General features: G+C 41.0%; 1 protein-coding gene across 1 annotated transcript; it reads right to left on the bottom strand.

Annotated features, from left to right (window-relative positions):
* Positions 1–801: 801 nt before the first annotated feature.
* On the bottom strand, positions 802–6,919 carry LOC112263746 (ammonium transporter Rh type C). The gene is made up of 11 exons (XM_024440305.2): positions 6,613–6,919; positions 5,627–5,819; positions 4,580–4,730; positions 4,240–4,387; positions 3,887–4,053; positions 3,581–3,718; positions 3,183–3,319; positions 2,750–2,874; positions 2,529–2,602; positions 2,182–2,267; positions 802–1,923 (listed from the first exon to the last, which is right to left on the bottom strand). Exons 1-11 carry the CDS (start codon positions 6,836–6,838, stop codon positions 1,884–1,886), a joined length of 1,485 nt encoding a protein of 494 aa, XP_024296073.1. The 5' UTR covers positions 6,839–6,919; the 3' UTR covers positions 802–1,883.
* Positions 6,920–17,119: the final 10,200 nt, after the last annotated feature.

The raw sequence follows: 17,119 nt of genomic DNA, 5'->3' as shown, positions 1-17,119 counted from the left end.
CTAAACTTTTGGGTTGGTGGCTTTAGACTAAAAAACTGTTTTATCAAAGTTAAAATACAGCTGCTGTATTAAGCCTCTAGAAGACACATGAAAATGCCAGTTAGTCACATTTAAACTTGCAAATATACAGACATTAGATATACAGACAGTTTCAGAGGCAACTTACATAAAACTCCTTTCAAACTCTCCTTAGCTGTAGTCTGTCCCAAAGCATCGTGTTACACCTACAGTCAATATTTACAGGATTCATATATTCAAAACAATTTCAATGATATTACTGATTTGAAATAGACTCACCATGACTTTCAAACAATTCATCATCCTCAAACAGACACGGTCACATGGTGTAGGCCCCAAAGTAGTAGTCTCTCCAAAAGGGGGACACTTTTCACGGCACTTCCATAGAAAGAGATTTTCGTAGCAGGTTAGTTTTTGCTAACTCTGACCCGAATCCTTTTTCTTAACCTTAACCTCAGTCTCCTAACGTGCTACGTTCATTTTCCTAATCTGCCTCGAAAAAGTAATTTTGTGCCCAGTGAAAAGTGTTTCCCCTCTCCAAAATTGCTGACTGCAGTTGCCTTTTAAAGGGATAGCAGGTCATTGATTTTAGCCCTTCATTACCTCAGTGGTGGACATTCAAAAGTCCCCACCTGTTACAGTTCATGTTGATCATGCTGGTCTGTATGTTCATCTTATGTACAGTATCTTCTCATTCACACTGAGCATGACATCAGACATACACATACTGACATCCATCTTACATGACTGTGGAGCTATCAAGGAGAAGAGGCAAACACAGTATATCTAACATCACATTTTATTTGTTAAGTTACATGAGTAGCAACATTTAAATAAACATGATTTTGAGTATAGAATGAGATTTACATAAAACATCTAAATAAGTTTTGTCACTCAGACAACAGCACAGTAAAAACATCATTAACAGGTGGAAGACAGAGGGCTTCTCAGAAGGCAGGGGATACATTCAATCATTAGAGATGGTGATGAACGTGTGTTTGCAGAAGCGTAGCTTTAAAAGCTGTTTAAATGCATTATGTTACCAAAAACGTTCAAGTAAAGTTTAAATCGTTATCCCAAACAAAGAGGCAGTGATGAGTTGCAGAAGTACATTTAAAGTATTTAACCAAAGACAATGATCACATTGGGGACTCAAAGGGTACTCCTGCATTGTGAAAATAGAGCAAAACCATTTGGGGGATTTTCAGAGCACTAGAGACAAAATATTCACTTTGAACTAAAGGTAAACTACTGTCCTCTTCACATATGCACCAGCTGTATTAAAATAAAAAATTATCTGAAAAGAAAATGTGAAGAAAATGTACAACATACGAGGCCACAGAATGAGGATTAGTCATAGTGATTTCATTAAAAAATCCTTTCCTCAACCTCATTCAATTCAGTGGTTGTGGTCAAAGATTTCACAGTGTGTGATTATATATATATATACATATATATAAAACATATTACACAGTATACCAATACTCAGGAAAAGCTCTATTGGCCATTTTGTGTAGTAGGTTGTAGTTGCACATACATAATGTGGATTAAGTGCAGATCTTAGAGGTCCTTTCAATAGATCAGCATTTTACCAGAATTCAGGACACAGTGTTCCGTGTCAATGCATATCCATATAGGAAGTGTATGTGATCTAATGGTGTGGGTGGAGGGCTGAAGGCACGTACAGTATCTAATGGCTTCAAATGTAGGTAATGACCTTAACATAAGATGCAAGAAAGCATGTTTTAATGTTCTTTGTATAGGTGCCTTCATTTAAGGGGAGTGCGGTTGCCTGTTGGATTTCCGTGGTAATTCCGTGGTCCAGCAGCACATCTTTGGGTGGTGGTGTCTTCACACCTCTGTATTTAGCTTTCACAGTGTTCCACAGAGAAGTTGGACTCAGATCTATTAGGATAAGAGCAAAACATCACAGACTTAGAAAGAAAAACAGAAATGTTTCCCTCCACTGCTCTCTCTTGTGGAATGATTAGTCATTAAATAAAGGTAAAACAATTACAATAAACAGAGAACATAATAGTTTGAGAAAAGATTGGATTATCTATAAAGAAGTACTGTATTTAAAACTAATCCTTGATTATAACTTCAACAAATCACTAACGATTTGTGTGATATGGTCAAACAGAGCATGCTGAATGGACTTACAGGTCTTGTTGCTTGTGGATCATGTGGTTGTTGTACTCCAGAATGGGAGGGATGCTCTCCTGATGCTCCTCCTCTTCATCGGGGAGCTGTGAAGAAATCATAGGTGATTTAGGTTTTATTGTCCTACTTGTGTGAAATGTCTTCAGTGTGGTCAGTGCAATGCAATAGTTTTATCGACTACTATAGTTGATCTTTATTTCTCCTTTTTTTCTCTATTTAGTCATAGAAATTCAGATGTAGATCTCAAAGGAGGTCTGTAAGTCATCACGTGAGACTAAATCAAAGACAATGGCACCATCTAGTGGCTATATTGTGAACAGCAGGTGATGAGTGGCTGGTTCCCTTACCTCCCAGTACACCTCATCATCGAAGCAGTTCTCATCAGCAGGATCACCCCAAATGGGTAACTTCAGGATGGAACCTGTGAACAGAGGAGATAGCGTTTAACTTCAGTCCCTTTCCTTCAAGTACGTCACCCCTTATAACACCCATGTCACCTCTAGGTCACCCTTTATATGCCCATGGCTCCTCTCTATCTCTGATGCTAGGCTGTCGTGGCCAAACTCACCGACTATAGCTCCGCCTACAACCCCGAAGACGATGGACACACACATGCCAGCGGCCTGGTATCCACCCTGAGTTAACACGGTTCTGTCCTTAAAGTCTCCAGTAAAGTCAAACGTGTTGATCAACCTGGACAGAAAATAACAATGTACAGAGTCAGATTGTGTGCCATATTTAGGCTTATTGTTGAGTCTTCTAATGACTCTGTATATTTCCAACTAACTGTTAGACTACAGCCTAAACTGTAATTGACATAAATTGTTTGGTGTAAAATTACATTCATCGTTTAAGATCTGTCCTGTGACATACAGTAACTGTGTGATATGATTGGTTGATGAGAGGTTGTGTGGAAATATGTGTTCTGATTGTCTGGTAACAAGGACACATGTTCAGGTTCATGTGGTTTGGCTGTGTGGCCCTCGGGTCTCCTGACTCACCCCTGCTTTCCGTAGACTGACTCGCTGGCAGCTGCAGCAGTGATGGCTCCAACTATCCCGCCAATCACCCCAGGCATGGCGTGCAGGTTGTGTATTCCACACGTGTCCTGAATCTTCAGTGTCTTCTCCAAGAAGGGCTGGGAGGAGACAGGGAAAAGTTTAACACACCCGTAAACAGCCCCAAATAGTGTGTTACCGTTTATGGTAAAGGAATCTGCCCAAAGATTAGGCAACCATTTAGAGTGCTATACCTTCTTTTTGAGTGTGGCCCAACATCATTCATAAGAAGTAAATAAGAGCTGTAAGAGTTGGCATCCCTTTCGTTGGACAGAACCTACTATGCCTACAAAACAAGACATTGTAGCTTTAAGCTGTGAGTGGCCAGAGTTGAGACTCACAGAAATGAAGATGTAGCCCATGGTAGAGATGATGCCGCAGAAGAAGCCCACGATCAGAGCGCCGTAGGGAGAGATCATAAACTCAGCCGCTGTCCCCAAGGCAACACCCCCCGCCAGGGTGGAATTCTGGATATGCACCTGTTAAGCAAGAGAGAGCACCAGTCATGACACTCAAAGTTGTCAGTCAACAAGATGAGCGCAGAGGAGGATTGTGCAGACTGAGAGGTCATCAGCTAGTGTCACAAATACACAGTTACAGAGAATGTCACACATTCAAACACACATACACATAGTGATGATTCTTACCATGTCGAGCTTGCCAGTCTTCTGGGAGAGGCTGGAGATGGCCACTGTGGTGAGGACAGTGGAGGCCAGGCACAGGTAGGTGTTGATGACTGCCCTGTGCTGACCGTCTCCATGGTCAGTAATGGCCGAGTTGAAACTGGGCCAGAACATCCACAGGAACAGTGTGCCTGAGGATAGAGAAGGGACGACACAGTTGAAACACACCGATCATCACACACACTTCAGAACAGGAACAGTGCCATGGCAGAAAACCTTTACAAACTAAAGGTAGGTCACCATCACCAGAGGGAGTGAAACCCACACAGAGCCAATCAGAACCATTCATATGTTTATGCAATGAACAACTAGCTCACCAATCATGGCGAATGTATCGGAGTGGTACACAGAGCCCTGCATACGCTTGCTCTGGTGTAAATTAGGTCGGTAAAGGACCCGGGAGATGGCCAGACCATAATAACCTCCAAAGGTGTGAATAACCATGGAGCCACCGGCGTCCCTAGCCTGTGGGGATAGAAACAGTCGTTTGTTACCAGGTGTACCAAACCATGTGATTACGTGGCTGCAGGCCATTGAGGTTACATAAATACATTACTATATCAGGGTTATAGGGTGAATTCAATGAATCCAACCATGGCTAATACAGTGTGTTTAATTTAATAGTTGTACGCCCAGAGAGTGCTTGATGGGACTCACATGAAGTAAGTTCAGAATGATGTACTCTTCCACAGCGAACAGAGTGACACCAAACAGGGTCATAACCAACAGCTGGACCGGGCTGACTTTGCCCAGCACTGCCCCGTAGGCTATGAGACAGCCCGCCACACAGAAGTCAGCATTGATCAGACTGCAGATAGAAGACACAGGTGGGTGGGGTGGAGATTATTAATGGAGAGTCATGTGAGAGAGTCAGTCATGTATACAGTTGTAAAACCTGAATGACTAGATCAGTAAGTAATCCTCCTTCAGGTCTTTCTCTCAGCTATGAGAGTAATGATAGTCTGCCCTTCAAGATGAATACCACGGGAGAGAAGTCTCAAGGATAATGATATTTGTGATGAAGTCAACCTAAATGGTTACAACCTCCCCGCCTCTTGTTATTGAGATTCTCAGAACAAGAACCCATCCATCAGTTGAACCCAGGGATGGGCAACTTTGATGGGGGTGACCCCTCTCATGAGAGCGAAGAGAAAACATTTACATTTTAAAGTCAATTTCCTGCAATACAGCACATTTTGGCATGGGGTGGAGGCAAATATTTGCGTCGATGGGCCCCACACCGGTAGATATTACGATCATGCTAGATAGCTGGCCGCTAGACTAACTCAATCTAAACAATGTAGCTGACATGGGCTAATTGAGTGACTGCTGATGCACAACCACATTTTGAAATTGCACTTAGTTTATTCTATTATTCTAACTCTCAATAGTAAGTTGAGATCCCGACTGAGTCCCCCCCCCAGTTGAAATAATAATAATAATATGATGCCCGCGGACCGCCAGTTGCCCATACCTGTTTTAACCCATCACCGCTTAACCCATGGTGACAGCTTGCTTAACCCTAAGAGAGTCTATGGTACAGTCTATTGCTCCTACAACCATTCTGCCATTGTCTCAGTATGAGTAGCAACTCACTGACTAAGCCTCCTCCCCTCTCCTATGTGTGGGCATACCTCATCAGTTCTCACTCTAATTACTGAACAAATTGCAGCCTCATAGATGCACATCAGTGCAGTTGCATACCTTTCAACACCGATGAAGATCTTTCCTGTCTGGGGGTCTAGAGAGTGGAACCAGCCTTGCATGAGCAGAGCCCACTGCAGGCCGAAGGAGGCAATGAGGAAGTTGAAGCCGACCGCACCGAAGCTGTACCTCTTCAAGAAAGTCATGAGGAACCCGAAACCCACAAAGATCATCACATGGACATCCTGGAAGCCTGGAGAGAGGAGAGTTAGAAGGAGAAAGAGTGAGATAGAGAGAGATGGAGAAAGAGAGAGGGAGAGCGAGATAATTATTAAAAGTGTAAAATAAATCCTAATAGTTAATGAAACATGTTATTGCATCCAATGCAAGGGGCTCTCAGTAGTTGCATAGTTTTTTATAAAAATCAGTCCTGGTGTTCTGTACCATTTGGTCAAAGTTTTAAAGCTGTTAACTTGACATATTCAACTGGAAATGTCATCATCAGATTAGCAGGTTTAGGATACACACCCTGTCAGTTTACACGCCAGAGCTACAGGTAGGATATAATCCCTGACAAGTCAAAACACATATTATAAGAGGAAACAGATGCCACATAGCATTACAAGTAAACTTAACTTGTCACTCATTCAGCCTGGCTATCAGCAAAGATGCCCATCAGAAGCTGTTATGAACCAAGCTAGAATCAGACAAATTGGAAATAAGCACTGACCAACATGTGGTAAAGAGTTTACGTAGTTTTAACCCAAGTTAGGGAGGCAAATTTGGACTGCTACTGCATCAGTCCATTAATGAATAGATGCTTTCAAAATAACTGAGACTGAGATCGTTGTCCAGAGGATTTCACAGGGGAAATCAAACATCCTAGAGATCAAAGGTTGTCATCTGATCAAACAGCAAGCATGCTTCTTATTAATAACCAGAGTCTTTGTCATTTCAATGAAGATGAAACCATGAATCAGACATTTACTGTATATTGTCAACCTAAAGGATGCACCAGGCAGACCGGTGATTATGAATGTACTTACTGGGGTATCTGAAGTAGAAGTCATTCTCTATGTCGCTGGTGATGTTGTCATGGGCCTTGGTCTCTACCCAGTGTGTGTCCGACTCCTCGTCGTAGCGGATGAAGACTCCGAAGAGGATGATCATGGCAATCTGCCAGACGAAGCAGACTACCGGCAGTGTAAGACGGATGTTGGTGTTCTTTTGCCGAGAGAAATAGTCTTTGCATCCCTGGCTGCAATTCCCCATGGTGGTGGCTGAGTAAGTACTGAGACAGTGATGCTCTTTGACCTGCCCTGAGTGTGGCTGTGACCCTGAAACTACAGTCTGTATCACTACAGGTATATATGGGACAAAACAGAGGTGTGTCTCAGTGTGAGCCAGCTGTTGCCCTACCCAGTGCCAAACCCTCCCTCCCCTTCCTGCCCTCTGGCACCTTGATAGATGACATCTGACATGAGGCAGCAGAGAGTCCCGTGCATTTGATTGTTTGTCACAAACAACATGTTTCATTGGAGGGGTTAGAGGAAAATCTGATTTTTTTTTATTTGGTTGCCATTTTTTGTTGTTAGAGGAGATCTCCTTTGTTGTTACTGGGCAACAAGCAACCTGGTCTCCGAGAAAGAAGTGTAATACTAAACATCCTCCAAGATGTTTGATAAGTTAAGTCATCCAATTTGTATGCTATTGTACTGTACAACTGGGTAAGATGTATGATGATACACAGTACCAGTCAAAAGTTTGGACACAGATACTCATTCCAGGGTTTTACTTTATTTTTTACTATTTTCTACATTGTAGTATAATAGCAAAGACATCAAAACTATGAAAAAACACATATGGAATTATCTAGAAGCCAAAAAGTGTTAAACAAATCAAAATATATATATTTTTGAGATTCTTCAAAGTAGCCATCCTTTGCCTTGATGACAGCTCTGCACACTCAACTGGAATGCATTTCAATTAACAGGTGTGCCTTGTTAAAATGTAATTTGTGGAATTTCTTTCCATCTTAATGTGTTTGAGCCAATCAGTTGTGTTGTGACAAGGTAGAGGTGGTATACAGAAGATAGCCCTATTTGGTAAAAGACCAAGTCCATATTATTGTGTTAGGTTCTAAATAAACAGAGTAAAACTTAAGGACGATTAGTAAAGCTTAAACTAAGTTTATTCACCCATTGGGTCATACAGCTGCATAAGACAAAACATATTTCCACCAGTTGTAGTATATATATATCCCAATTTGGGAGGAGTCTCCTCCTTCCCTCTAAATATTACATCTTTATTACTAGGAAGGACGTCAAGTGATGCGGGCAATAAACTGTTCCTTCTCCCTTAATGTCATCTCACCTGACCTGACCTCGACCCCCTTCCTCACTAATCCACAGCTGTCCACCATTATCAGTGAACACAATAATGTGATTGACTCTCCTCTCCTCAGCACCTCCCAAAGCCCCCTGGCTCCTCCTGACCCAACCATATACAGTTGAAGTCAGTGGTTTACATACACCTTAGCCAAATACATTTAAACTCAGTTTTTCACAATTCCTGACATTTAATCCGAGTAAACATTCCCTGTTTTAGGTCAGGTAGGATCACCACTTTATTTTAAGAATGTGAAATGTCAAAATAATAGGAGAGAGAGAATTATTTATTTAAGTTTTTATTTCTTTCATCACATTCCCAGTGGGTCAGAAGTTTACATACACTCAATTAGAATTTGGTAGCATTGCCTTTAAATTGTTTAACTTGGGTCACATTTTTCAGGACCCTTCCACAAGCTTCCCACAATAAGTTGGGTGAATTTTGGCCCATTTCTCCTGACAGAGCTGGTGTAACTGAGTCAGGTTTGTAGGCCTCCTTGCTCGCACACACTTTTTCAGTTCTGCCCACACATGTTCTATAGGATTGAGGTCAGGGCTTTGTGATGGCCACTCCAATACCTTGACTTTGTTGACCTTAAGCTATTTTGCCACAACTTTGGAAGTGTGCTTGGTGTCATTGCCAATTTGGAAGACCCATTTGCGACCAAGTTTTAACTTCCTGACTGATGTCTTGAGATGTTGCTTCAATATATCCACATAATATTCCACCCTCATGATGCCATCTATTTTGTGAAGTGCACCAATCTCTCCTTCAGGGTTTGAGGTTACAGACGGACAGTGCTTTAAATATCTAATGGTGCAGTCGTCGTTCATCTCTTGCCAGGTCATGTTACTTAGCATTTCTTTCAAGGTGCTTGAGTGATTGTTAACATAAGATAATTGGGCTTTGTGACTGTGTTTACTCATGTTTGATCAATCACTCTGTGGTGTATGTCTGTCTGTCCCCCAACTTGTCTTCACGGTTGGGATGGTGTTCTTCGGCTTGCAAGCATCCCCCTTTTTCCACCAAGCATAACAATGGTCATTATGGCCAAACAGTTCTATTTTTGTTTCATCAGACCAGAGGACATATCTCCAAAAAGTACAATCTTTGTCCCCATGTGCAGTTGCAAACCGTAGTCTGGCTTTTTTATGGCTGTTTTGGAGCAGTGGCTTCGTCCTTGCTGAGCGGTCTTTCAGGTTATGTCGACATAGAACTCGTTTTACTGTGGATATAGATACTTTTGTACCTGTTTCCTCCAGCATCTTCACAAGGTCCTTTGCTGTTGTTCTGGGATTGATTTGCACTTTTCGCACCAAAGTAAGTTCATCTCTAGCAGACAGAATACGTCTCCTTCCTGAGTGGTATGACAGCTGCGTGGTCCCATGGTGTTTATACTTGAGGACTATTGTTTGTACAGATGAACGTGGTACATTCAGGTGTTTGGAAATTGCTCCCAAGGATGAAACAGACTTGTGGAGGCCTACAATTTCTTTCTGAGGTCCTGACTGATTTCTTTTGATTTTCCCATGATGTCAAGCAAAGAGGCACTCTGTTTGAAGGTAGGCCTTGAAATACATCAACAGGTACACCTCCAATTGACTGAAATTATGTCAATTAGCCTATCAAAAGCTTCTAAAGCCATGACATAATTTTCTGGAATTTTCCAAGCTGTTTAAAGGCATAGTGTATGTAAACTTCTGACGCACTGGAATTGTGATGCAGTGAATTATAAGTGAAATAATCTGTCATGAAAACAATTGTTGGAAAAATTACTTGTGTCATGCACAAAGTAGATGTCCTAACCGACTTGCCAAAACATTAGTTTGTTAACAAGAAATTTGTGGAGTGGTTGAAAAACGAGTTTTAGTGACTCCAACCTAAGTGTATGTAAACCTCCGACTTACACTGTACAGTCGTCCTACAGATACCCATTAACTTCTGGTGTATAAAGTTACCTGCCTCAGAAATTGCAGCCCAAAAAAATGCTTCACAGAGTTCAAGTAACAGACACATCTCAACATCAACTGTTCAGAGGAGACTGTGTGAATCAGGCCTTCATGGTCAAATTGCTGCAAAGAAACCACTGCTAAAGGACACCAATAATAATAAGAGACTTGCTTGGACTAAGAAACACGAGCAATGGACATTTGACCGGTGGAAATCTTTCCTTTGGTCTGATGAGTCCAAATTTGTTAGTTCCAACCGCCATGTCTTTGTGAGATGCAGGACAGGTGAACGGATGACCTCCGCATGTGTGGTTCCCACCGCGATGCATGGAGGAGGAGTTGTGACGGTGCTTTTCTGGTGACACTGTTGATGATTTATTTAGAATGCAAGGCACACTTAACCAGCATGGCTACCACAGCATTCTGCAGCGATACGCCATCCCATCTGGTTTGTGCTCAGTGGAACTATTGTTTGTTTTTCAATAGGACATTGACCCAACACGCCTTCAGGCTGTGTAACAGCTATTTGACTAAGAAAGAGAGTGATGGAGTGCTGCATCAGTTGACCCGGCCTCCACAATCATCCGACCTCAACCCAGTTGAGATAGTTTGGGATGAGTTGGACCGCAGAGTGAAGGAAAAGCAGCCAACATGTGCTCAGCATATATGGGAACTCCTTCAAGACTGTTGGAAAAGCATTCCAGGTGGAGATGGTCAAGAGAATGCCAAGAGTGTGCAAAGCTGTCATCAAGGCAAAGGGTGGCTACTTTGAAGAATCTCAAATCTCAAATATATTTTGATTTGTTTAACACTTTTTGGTTACTACATGATTCCATATGTGTTATTTCATAGTTTTGATGTCTCCACTATTATTCTACAATATAGAAAATAGTACAAATAAAGAAAAACCCTGAAATTAGTAGGTGTGTCCAAACTTTTGACTGGTACTGTACTTCCTATAATTCGTATGATATTGTATGACCACTATTCCATTCATAATGTCACCTAAAGTAGAAGTGTCAGAGATTTACTTACAGAATAATTTGACTTGCACTAAGAACACATTGGCTGCGGCCTGGAGTTACAAAGCAGAAATGATATAACTGTATTCATTACAAACAAAATTCTGCAATAGAGAAGGTCAGGGAAACTACAAATACTGTAGGTCATGGTTGACATGTTTTGTATTCAAAAGACAGATATATACAACATTTAAAGCTGCAATATGTAACTTTTTGGGCGACCCGACCAAATGCAAATGTGAGTTATAGATCTGTAAATCTCATTGAAAGCAAGTCTAAGAAGTTGTATATCTATTCCATGTGCACTATTTCTATGCTTCCCATGCTCAAGTTTAGTTTTTGCATCTTTTACTTTCGGATTTATACACCAGCTTCAAACAGCTGAAAATACAATACTTTTGGTGATGAAAAATATATTTTACAGCGGTTTAGATGGTACATGAGAGTTATTTAAGATATTCTTCAAAGAGGAAGGGTTTCAGAGGTTTTCGGAAGAGGGGCAGGGAACGTTGTCCTAACTTTAGTGGGAAGCTTGTTCCATCATTGGGGTGTCAGGACAGAGAAGAGCTTTGACTGGGTTGCGGGAGCTGCCCTCCCTTAGAGGTGGGAAGGCTGAGAGCCCAAGGGTGGCTGAACGGAGTGCTTGGGTTGGGACGTAGGGTTTGAACATAGCCTGAAGGAAAGGAGGGGCAGTTCCCCTTACTGCTCCGTAGGCAAGCACCAGGGTCTTGATGGTGATACGAGCTTCGACTGGAAGCCAGTGGACTGTGCGGAAGAGCAGGGTGACATGGGAACTTAGGAAGGTTGAACACCAGACATAAACAACACATTTGGTATGTTATCCCACAGCACTGTGTTGTATGCAATAAATTCCCCTTGTACCTGCAGTGTTTATATAAGAAAGCAGCTGATGGATCAGCAACCTCAGCTTTGGCTGCTTTGAGTTACCATGAACTGTATTTGCATCTTGGGGGGATATTGCCCTATCCGCTGTCTGTTATGTATGAATTAACATATATTTAAATATTTATGTTTGGACAAACAAATTATCCTTTTTTTTAACATCTTCCTTAATCCATTTGAGCAGACATAATTCATGTAGCCTAATAATGTTGAGATGAGTACCAAGGCTATGCAAATTGCAGTACCAAATCTTCTACCCATAGCTTGCAACTTAGTTGGTGCATTATTGATAGAATTTAAGGTCAGTGCAATAGAAAATATTATTATTTACAGCCTACATAGAGGCTTGTTTGTCCTGGTGATGCTACTTGGTGCCCTGACTAGTGTTGATGGTCATGTGTGGATTGATCTTAAATAAACACTGCAGGCAACCGGGGCATTTCTGACATACAATACAGGCCTGCGGGATAACATACCAAATGTTTTGTTTATGTCTGTATCAATTTAAATAGACACACACAGAGCAATATCTGTCCAGTCATCTGCCCAAAGTGGTAATGAGGTGTATCTGAGGTTATAAGGGCATCCGGTAACTCCATGTGCCACGCTGCCTTCACTGAACAGCAGCCCTGTATCAGTCTGGTTTATGTACATAGCCAGAGCACTAAGAGGAAACTGGCAGTATAATGTGGGGTAACATAATCATACTACTAAATATGTATTTTGAACAAAGTATATTGAATGAAATGGCTTTTCAATAATAAGTAATAATAAGTAATCTTAAAGTTTTGTTCAGGGTAGGGAGAGAATAGAGGAGTGTGAGAATTAGAAATTCAAGTAATCTAATCCTGAAACAAATGTTCAGTAAAGAAAATGACTCTCACCTGGACCTTGATATGGATCAATGTTGTTTCGTTTACCTTGGAGACTCCCTGATGTGGTTTTCAGTAGAGCCCAAACTTTAGCTATGATTTTGAGTTAAATTTTGCCTTGATTGTGCCCCTACCAAACTCTACTTTCGTTGATCAGTCATTGAAAAAACATAGAAAATTCATTTCAACATCTTCTAAAGTCATCAGTAGCTAACCACATAGGCCAACTACTGAATATATGATGAAATACAGTATTACTGAACCCTTAGTGAACTCAGTACACCGTATCAACAAGAACCTGTGTACCTGTACTAGAAGAGAACATCCTCCTAAATGCATGTGTTTTCTAGGTATGCAGGTGACGCGTGCACATGGGGTCTGATAAGAACACGTGATGGACACACACACAGCATGATGTCGGTTGCTGTCTTAGTTGGTGTCTCGCTGATGACTCTTATCTTAACTATGATCAAGGCCTTGGAGCGTTTCTTTTGCTATTCTAACATCTACTGTAGTTTTTGACAGTTGATAATCAGAGGGAATTTATGGACAAACTCATTGTATTGGTACTGTACAAGATCTTAGTGACATAAGCATAAAAAACTGCAAGGTAAAACATAAATTGATGTTGTACTGTAATCAACATGAAATGCAATGATAAGAATGCTATAATGGTTGTCAATTGTGCTGTAATAGCAACAATAAGAGTGGTATACATTTTTTATTTTGCTTATTGCATTTCAGATTAGGTTTGAGGTGTCTCTTTACAATGGTATCTTCAGTGTTCAACTATGGTAGCCTGGTCCCATCTCTGTTTGTGCTCTTGCCAATGCCAACTTCACTGTTGTCATTATCAAGCCAACATTGGCATTGGCATTGGCATGATAGCACAACCTGACTGGCACTGAGGCTTCAACTACGGAATATAACTTCAACAAAATATGTTGGATGAGCAGGCCTAATTTATTTTGTTTACAGACAACTGAATTGTACGAGGACAAAAGTGCCTTGCATATCTAATAGTTTGTCAAATAAGAAGTTCCTTGATGGTTCGGAATAATACAACAACCTTATTCAAAAATAAATGTATGACTGGGTCTCACCTCCTCATTGTTATGAGCCCGAACAGCCTTCAAAGAATTAACCATTAGAGACAGACTAAACCAGGGCAATGCCTTACAGACAGTTCAGGTTTTTTCAGTGATTGTTTTAATTAAACGTTTGAGTGAACGTCAGACATAGCCACTAGCCTCTAGTACCTCCAGAAGACCAACCATTCAGTTGGGCCAAGGTGAGTTATACAAACGTTTCACAAACAAAACAAATCAGTGAAAGAATGCGACGGAGGGATATTATGGAGTCACTTAGATCCTTATCTTCAAAGCTACATTCCTACAAGGCTCTCTATTACATGGTGTGGTGTCCTCAACTGTCATTGCGGCATGGATACATTCCACCAGTGATGTACCATAAGGTCTCATGGAGAGCTGCCAATCAATAGGCAGGTGAGTCACAGAACATCGCACCACAGATACTTCAGGCAATTTCTGAGTTTTGCTTTCTTAGCCCTCTCTGCCCAAAACAGTGAATGTGGTTTGCCTGCCAATGCTGCAATACAATAACACTATTAACCATCTCTGACACCACTGACGGGTGTAAAACCACATGAGGTCTGAAGATATGAGAAAATGTACAGTGTAAAGCAACAGGGACCTCTCTCCTTAAACTTAGCCAGTCTATTTTTGCTCTCTTACCAAATACTTATTGAATTATCATGTCTTTCATTGTTTTCCGTGACAAGGAGTTGGAATGATAGCACCGATCTGGGAGCAGGCTATAGCTGTGAAGGAGAGAAACAGTGAATATGAATGACACAACATCGGAGATGTGAAGGGAAGGGAAAGGGGATACCTAGTCAGTTGTTTTAACTGAATGCATTCAACTGAAATGTGTCTTCTGCATTTAACCCTTAACATTTAACTGAATCAGAGAGGTGCGGAGGGCTGCCTTAAACCATGTCATCGGCATCCGGGAAGCAGTTGTTGTTGGAGGTTAACTGCCTTGCTCAAGGGTAGAATGGCAGATTTTTCCACCTTGCTGGTTTAAAGGAAAATACACTATGCGTTTTGCATCATAATGATGTGGCAAGTGACACCTTGCTTCTTGAATGTCCAATATCTTGAAAACTTGACTGCTAACATGCAAAACATTTCGGGACTGTATCAACAGTAGACGAATGAAAAGAAAATCAAAGTATAGTTTTGGAGTGGGTTTTTCCTTTAAGTCAGGGATTTAAAGCATAAGAAGAGGTATAATCCACCCATTCTGCATTATAGCATTGCTGTACCATAATAATAGAAACCTAGCAAATGATAACAGGAACATCAGTAAAAGTTCCATTAAGGCCCAAGCCCAGTGATTGTTTACCATTGTCTCAGAAAGCTCCTCATCACTCATGCCATCTCTACTGTGAAAACAAATCAAATGTGATTTATGTGATACATGGTGATGCAGCAGTCTGAGTGACATACTGGCTCGGAGTGAAGCCTCCCTTGGCTCACATCACAGAGAATACATCCTTCGCCAGGTGATTAATAACCCATACAGCTGGGAGGTTTACCAAGAATTATCAGAGTCTCTCACATTTCCAGTTTGCTCCTTTGTTCGTGCACCTTGGTTGATGCTTAGAGACATATAGTATGCATACAGTATGCATTCATGAGATAGGTGATAGCGTAGAGGAATGAGAGACAGACAGCTATCTCTGGGTGACACCGACCCACACTCACTCATAGTAGGGCCTGACACTCTTGGTAGCCTGTTGACAGAGGGCACTGATCTACAACAGAGATACACTTCATCATACCTCACTGACGTGAAATACTTCACAATGGCTAGTCATGTGATAACTCACTTTTAAGATGTCACAGACTGACGCAAAACCCCTGGCGGAGTCATAAGGTTTCCTGCATCGTGATATGTGGACCAAAAAAACCTCAGGTAACGCTGAGGGATGGGGAGATAGGCTTCTGAGAAGTTTGGAGATTATTGGCGTTTTTGCACATAGAAGATGCACGCTTTTATGAATTGGAATGTTTATGCAGCAGCGTTTTGGGTTATTTTGTTGACCCCTACCCTGGTCATCCTGTGACATTCAGGCCCTGAAGACATTGTTGTTCAAAGCTCAGCCAGTAGGGTAGTAAATTGGACAGGCTCATAGAGAAGAGAAGCCAACCAAAACTAGCTATAAATCAGGCCCTGAGTCTTTACAGCTAATGTTTAAAAAGTGACTATTCCCAACACTTTGCTGTATTTGCTGCTTTTGAAATTGCTGTGTTAGCTTTGAAAAATCTTTATTAGCAATGTAATCTGTTCTATATGTAATAGCTCCCTAACTGCACTACAAACTGCATTAGCTTTGAAATTGTATTTGCTCAAAGAACATGCAGTGGTATTAAGCAGGGTATCCCAAACTCGGTCCTGGGGACCCCACTAGGTGCACATTTGAATTTTTGCCCTAGCACTACACAGCTGATTGAAATAATCTAAGCTTGATGATGAGTTGGCTGTTTGAATCAGCTTTGTAGTGCTTGAGCAAAACTCACAACGTGCGCCCAAGGGGGGCCCAGGACCGAGTTTGGGATACCCTGGTCTAAAGTACTTAAGTAAAAATACTTTAAAGTACTACTTAAGTTGTTTTTTGGGGTATCTGCACATTACTATTTATATTATTAACAACTTTTACTTTTACTTCAGTTCATAAAGAGAATAATGTACTTTTTACTGCATATATTTTCCCTGACATCCAAAAGTACTCGAATGCTTAGCAGGACAGGAAAACGGTCCGATTCACACACTTATCAAGACAACATTTCTGGTCATCCCTACTGCATATGATCTGGCTGACTCACTGAACACAAATGCTTTGTTTGTAAATTATGTCTGGGTGTTAGTGTGCCCCTGGCTATCCAAGAAAATGGTGCCATCTGGTTTGCTTAATGTAAGGAATTTGAAATGATTTATACATTTACTTTTGATACTTAAGTATATTTTAGCAATTACATTTACTTTTGATACTTAAGTATATTTTAAGCCAAATACCTTTGGACTTTTACTCAAGTAGTATTGTACTGGGTGACTTTCACTTTTACTATTTTCTATTCTCTTAATTTTCGATTAAGATGTCTTTACTTTTACTCAAGTATGACAATTGCGTACTTTTTCCACCACTGTGATCATTGCAGGACTAGTTGATTCACGTTGCTTAACACACCCTGTGAATGGAAAGAGGGAGGAAAGCATTTCTGTATTATTGATGTAAGATTAAAAATTTCTCCTGACCTATGTAAAGCTGGTATATATGAGATATGCGGCGCGAGCTTATGTACAAAAGCTTCAATGTCATAAATGTTTAAAAAA

Source organism: Oncorhynchus tshawytscha, linkage group LG04 (genome assembly GCF_018296145.1).
Source record: "Oncorhynchus tshawytscha isolate Ot180627B linkage group LG04, Otsh_v2.0, whole genome shotgun sequence".
NCBI classification, from domain to species: Eukaryota; Metazoa; Chordata; class Actinopteri; order Salmoniformes; family Salmonidae; genus Oncorhynchus; species Oncorhynchus tshawytscha.
The sequence above is the reverse complement of the archived record's forward strand: the minus strand, read 5'-3'. Positions and strand labels throughout refer to the sequence as shown.

Excerpts from the sequence above, each read along its gene's own strand:
- LOC112263746 (XM_024440305.2), bottom strand. The coding sequence starts at position 6,838 with ATGGGGAATTGCAGCCAGGGATGCAAAGACTATTTCTCTCGGCAAAAG. Across the intron at positions 5,820-6,612 it reads CTTCTACTTCAGATACCCCA|GCTTCCAGGATGTCCATGTG; the intron begins GTAAGTACATTC and ends TCCTCTCTCCAG. Across the intron at positions 2,603-2,749 it reads TGTAGGCGGAGCTATAGTCG|GTTCCATCCTGAAGTTACCC; the intron begins GTGAGTTTGGCC and ends CTCTGTTCACAG.